The 6,065-nt window shown below is 38.7% G+C and overlaps 1 protein-coding gene across 1 annotated transcript in view; it reads left to right on the forward strand.

Annotated features, from left to right (window-relative positions):
- The first annotated feature begins 267 nt into the window (after positions 1 to 267).
- Positions 268 to 6,065, forward strand: part of C2CD5 (C2 calcium dependent domain containing 5) — a 50,053-nt gene continuing 44,255 nt past the window's right edge. Inside the window, exons 1-6 of the mRNA XM_031063134.1 lie at positions 268 to 282; positions 779 to 865; positions 2,257 to 2,428; positions 4,384 to 4,479; positions 4,951 to 5,106; positions 5,863 to 6,061. Of these exons, the coding sequence (XP_030918994.1) occupies positions 268 to 282; positions 779 to 865; positions 2,257 to 2,428; positions 4,384 to 4,479; positions 4,951 to 5,106; positions 5,863 to 6,061 (725 nt within the window). The remainder of the gene's footprint in view (positions 283 to 778; positions 866 to 2,256; positions 2,429 to 4,383; positions 4,480 to 4,950; positions 5,107 to 5,862; positions 6,062 to 6,065) is intronic.

Here is a 6,065-nt window from a genome sequence, read left to right on the forward strand (position 1 = left end):
AATTTAAAAATGTAACTTTGAGTATTTGTAAGTACCTGGTATGAGGTGCAGTGCTCATTTCTTTGAGAGGCAGCATTCAGAGAACTGCAGGTGTTTGGAAATGGTTTGCAATGAAAGCTGCAGAGAAATAAAGCCTCTTCCATGTGCTGTGTGGCTTCCTGATGTATGGAGCATCACAGAAATTCAGTGTCACTTTAAAAAAGGAAACGAGAAGCCCCCACAAAACCCAAATGGGCTTAGCCTGAAATAGATGCCTGTGGAGACCATATGGGTACTGCTGAAGTGAGTGATTATGTGGTTGAAGGTGCAATAAGCAATAAAAGTATGGAAAATATTCAATTTTTGGTAGTCCTCTCTCTGTATACCTCAAATCCAGTTTGTCTTTATATTTATTTCATGAATTGTCTATGAAGCTGATTGAGAAATCCTAGAGAGAAGAGTAATAAACTATCAATGTTCAGAGTGTTTTTCCTTGTAGAAGGTAAGGCGAGTATGTAAAGTGACTTTGAATAGCCAGTATGTGATATTTCTGCTTCTCAAATGATTGAGGAGGAAAAGAAACTATTTTAGTAGTGTGACAGGATGAGAGAGAGATTGATTGGAAATGTCATTGACACGTGGATACTGATATATATAAATTGAATTTAAAAGCCACTCAGTGAAAAGAAAATGATTTGTTGAAATATGTATTTGAAATTATTTGCATATGTCAATTAAATGAGTTTCAACATCTTTTTGTTAATATTTGTAATTGCTAATTGAATGTTTTTGTTTTTAGGTGAAATTTGGAAATACAACATTTAAGACAGACGTGTATCCCAAATCACTTAATCCTCAGTGGAATTCTGAGTGGTTCAAATTTGAAGTAAGTATTTTTTAAGAGTTGGCCTGTAACTGTATAACTGTATAGACACTCTGGTTTAGCTGCCTTAATCAAATAATTGCATTTCCAGCAGAGAGTGAGCACTGAAGTGTATTTGTGTTTACAAGCACAAAGCCTTTCCAGCAAACCCAGCTCAGTCAGACCCTGTTTGCCAAGGGCGTCTCCTTGGCTTTTTAGGAGTGGTTGTGAAGATAAAAGCTTGCCAGGTTGGATCCAATTGAATGTTGTTCTGTTAGGGAAGAGAGTGCTGCAGTGAAGGTGGGGAAGGGCAGCAGGGGAAAGGCTTTTTCAGTACAGTTATCAGTACAAGTATGTATAAATAAATACATATATATGAAAGTGCAGGTGTTCTTGTGGGCTTTTTTTAATTTTGAGCAAGGGAAGTTAATTGGTATTTGAAGTCTTACATTTGGTGGCAAGGATAATGCAGAGGAGAAAACAGAAAATTCCTCTGTGAAGATTACAAAATAAAGAGCTTGGACAACAATTGCTGGACACTTTCTCTTCTCGTTTCCTTATGTAATAATGAGGGCACGCAGCATTTTCCTGTAATTGCTTGTTGCTTTCCAGGATCTAATTTGTTGGTGTCCTTTGACATTATGCCCTGAACAAATGTTTACATGTTTCTTTCATTTTTTTACTACTTAAGAAATTAGGATTATGTTTAGAATAAATTAATTATTGCAACACTTGAATGTGTAGTTCTGGTTCATTTGCCGTGCACTAAGGCAATATCACAATTCTGCAAACACTTAGATGAGTCATCCCATTGCAGTTAGCAAACTTAATTCTTGGTTTGTTACATCGAACACAAAAATTTGTTAAATGGCTGGTTTTGTCCTAGAAGAAAATAGTCACTGTCTGTGGATGGATTATTGCATTTGTTTAGGAAATTGCGTGTGGAGAATTACTGAACTCTTACTGCAGACTGTGTGAAATACCTGCTTTTTTTTCCCAGTGATGGGAACACCATGAACTTCAGAGCATAATAATCCTCTGAGGTATTTTGTCTTAAATTTTCTTTCTTTCTTTTCCTTTCTTCCTTTATTTATTTGCCTATCAGTATGAATTGTGGAGATAGGTGGACAGTATTTTAAGCATGACTTAAAATATTGTGGAATTTTAAAATTAATATTCTCTGTAATTGTGCTTTTCTGTTCCTCTGCCAGTGATAGCTCAGTTTGCAGGATCTCACCAGTGTCTGAAGCCTAAAACAAAATGAGTGATGGTGCTGTTTAGCTTCAGGAAGCTGACATTACAGATCTATCAGTGTCACTGTTCATTACTAATTCTTCTCCTCTGCGTTTGTTTTTCGGCAGTGTTTCCCTGCACATTTTGGAATACCCAGTTTTTTGTCAATATTTGTGTTGCAGGTGGATGATGAGGAGCTGCAGGACGAGCCTCTGCAGATCACAGTCCTTGACCACGATACGTACAGTGCCAACGATGCCATTGGCAAGGTGTACATAGACATCGACCCTCTGCTCTACAGTGAGGCTGCCACGGTTATTTCAGGGTGGTTTCCAATTTATGACACCATTCATGGTAAGCTTTGCTGATTTAAACCAGGCTCGTTTGGAATCTAATCTGCTTCGTACAATCTCATAAGCTGTATTCAGAAATTTGTAATAACTTTAGCTTTGGAGTTGGAAAACTACTTTCCTGGCTTTTTTCCCCCTTGTTTTCTGACATGAGAAAATTTCTGGCAGGGGAGTAAAGACTGGTGCTTGGCAGAATGCCTTCCAAAGGACTTGTGACAAGTGGGAAAACATCTTCACTAGTTACTGCAACTTTCTGAATATAAAAAAGACTCAGACATATTTGTCTAATTACCACGTGTTTGCTAAACGTAATTTTGCTGGGGTTACTTGAAGTGTGTCTTCCTGGGATTTGGGATAAGCTTCACTTGAGGTGAAGAGACAAGGATGTGAGATCTCTTTAACAGGAGGAAATCCCTTTTCCCCGCAGTAAGTGCTCTCAGTGCTAGGTGGATTTCATCAGAATATCTTGAAGGTATGAGAAAATAAAGGCAGTGATATTTTTGCTTTTGGTTGGGATGGAACAGCTTTTGTCTCAGAGCCAATGTCAGTTTAGAGCAGTTAACTTGCTGCTTGGATACCTTTGTGCAGAACATCTCTGTGGTTGCCATTGTCCCCCCCTTCGTTATTCAGGGTGAATTAAATGACCTAATGATGTTCAAAGCTAATTATAAATCATTCTTGGGAAATAATTAACGGTGTTTACCAGATGCTCATAATAACTGATGCACAGTATTTTTTGCATTTAAACCAGTTATAGCGAGCAGAAATATTGCAAAAATACTGGGTTTTGTAAATGCCTTTTTATCCTATGCACATTTTCCTATCACACATTTTCTTCTGGAGTTAAATTATGCAAACACTTGTTTCAGGATGTGTACAGCTGGTAGGTTAGAGAGAGTTATATTTCTCTATATTTTTCCAGATATGTTGATATTTCATAGCTTTTTTCTATGTAAGTAAAATTGGAATTTTTATTTTCATGCTCATAGCACTAGATTCCAATTATCTTGATTCTTGGCAAACATTAATTGAGCTTCCTTAAAGAATAAATACAATGTTCATAAGTTTGTATTAATTTTTTTCTTTCACCTCAACATGATTGTTTGTGAAAATGTATAACCCTGAGGCATTTTCTGTTACAATAACTGAAGGCTTCTTTGTGTTGGCATTTTGGAAGGGAGATGCAGCTGACTTTATTGCAGCAATGTCTGAGCTGAACAACAAATCCAGTGCTGCTGTTTCAGTGTCATATGCTGATGTGATAAAGGCTTCCAAAGACATGAGAGATCAGACTCATCAAGAAGTTTAGTCCTCATTATGTCAGAACCTGTAATGTGTGAAATGAATTTGTTACTGGGTGGGGAAAAGAAGAAAAAGCTCAGAACAGGAAAGTAGAGAAGCCAAAAAGGAATGGTTCTGTGTTAGAAAATATCCCATTTCTAGTAAGGTTTAATCATAGTTGAAAATTAACCTTTGTCTAAAAGGACTATAATACCTTATTTTTATGTATTGTCACAGTTAAAGTATTTTGCAAACACTTCCTGTGTCACTTTGTGGTTCAAGAAAGAACCATAAACATTTCTCCTTGGGCTGAACTTCAGAGGGGAGCTTTACTGCAGTTTTGAAATTGTTTCAGGGAGGAAACTGAGCCGAGAGAGCACGCTGCAGCAGCGGCCACGGCAGCATCAAGAGGCTGATGGCTTCTCTTTCCCCAGTCCCATAGTTCTGTTTGGTGCAGACAGGCATTTGAGGAGTGTTGCTTTCCTTGTGCCACAGGCTTGGCAGAACTAGAAACTTCCTCTGAGCCAGTGTCTCTGCAGCAGACCTGAGAGGCAAGGCTATGGCTTCCTGCTCCTCTGGCATTAATTACTAATAACAAGAAATAATTTATGGGTCTAGTTTTGTATTGATGCAGTTATATTGTTATAACTTCTGCTATTTCATGGGTTTTTTTGATAGGTATACGTGGGGAGATCAACGTGGTGGTGAAAGTAGATCTCTTCAATGATTTAAACAGATTTAGGCAGTCATCCTGTGGCGTCAAATTTTTTTGCAGTAAGTAGAGGAAAAAAGTTTATTTGAACAAAATCTTTTTCCCTCCTTTTCTTTCTTTGCCTCTTTTGTCTCCCTTATGGCAGAGAAGGGAGCTCATTGCATAAACCTAGTGGAGATAACATTAACACAAATTGCTTTTCTTTTTTAACACATTTTTACTGTTCATGTTTCAAAACAATGTAAATAACTGTTGGTATTTTTTAATGTCCAGAAGTTGCATTTCAGTGCCTGTGCACACACTCGTGGTGTTATTTTGGGTCCATATCCTTTTAAAGAGGCCCAAAGTGAGAAGGTTTCATGAAGGTACATGCTGTAACTAGTACAGTGGACAGTTACCTTACCAGGGTGGGTCCACGTGTTCACAGAAAACAGTCTGGATGAAGTCATTGTGATGTGTAATTGGATGGTTTTGTGGCTGCCCTTGGCTCAGAGGCCTGTCTCTCACCCCTCTGCTGTGTGTGTCTGTACCAGCCACGTCCATCCCCAAGTGCTACCGGGCCGTGGTGATCCACGGCTTCGTGGAGGAGCTGGTGGTGAACGAGGACCCCGAGTACCAGTGGATCGACCGCATCCGCACGCCCCGCGCCTCCAACGAGGCCCGCCAGAGGCTCATCTCACTCATGTCAGGTACTGGCACTGCCCCCCAGGCTACAGACATGGTATTTCCCACCTGAGTTATTACCAAGGCAATCCAGCTACGCAGAACCATTGATTTTTTAAATTATGTCCTCCAAAAAAGCATCAACGACAGGCCAGTTTCTTATAGTCACAGCCTTTCAGTCCTTGTGTGCAGTTAATAGGAGTGGCAGTGTTTGGTTTGCAGTAGAGGGGCAAAAAGTAGGAAAAAAGTTGAAATACGCTTAAACAAATTGGTAAATGAAGAAATTATAGATGCTTGTTCATAGAGATTTTAAAGATCTGCAAAACAATTGCATTGTTTTGAAGTATTATATATTATTAAATTATTATATACTATATATTATTATGTTATGTGTTATTATTGTATTGAAGTATTTAATATTAAGTATTTAGAAACTTATGTGAGTTCCACAGCACATCTTGACCTCTCTCTCTGAATAAGTAGAAAAAAGGAAAAAAAAAAGCCTACTGAAAATAAAGACTAGTGGGAAAAACCTCTGAAATGACGTGTTGTTTTGGCAGTCAGAATGGATTTGGAGAGAAAAGCCAAAAGCTGTGTAAGTGATTGGTATCACACAGTGTTGTAGGAGACAGAGGTTGTGGCTGGCTCCTTGGCCAGCTCTGTAGGATTGCATTTATTACCTGTTCCGCTGACTTGGTTGGCACTCCAAAAGCTGAGTCGAAGACCACAAAAGAGAATAGAAGTTCGCTGCAACTCTGACCTCTTTACCTTTTGTTTTGTAGGTGAATTGCAAAGGAAGATTGGCTTGAAGGTGCTTGAAATGAGAGGAAATGCTGTTGTTGGTTATTTGCAGTGTTTTGATTTGGAGGGAGAGTCTGGACTCGTAGTGAGAGCCATAGGAACAGCCTGCACGTTGGATAAATTAAGTAACACATCAGCATTTTTACCTGCATGTAACTCCCCATCCAAAGAAATGAAGGAGTAA

This window comes from Geospiza fortis, unplaced genomic scaffold, assembly GCF_000277835.1.
Source record: "Geospiza fortis unplaced genomic scaffold, GeoFor_1.0 scaffold292, whole genome shotgun sequence".
In the NCBI taxonomy this organism is placed as follows: Eukaryota; Metazoa; Chordata; class Aves; order Passeriformes; family Thraupidae; genus Geospiza; species Geospiza fortis.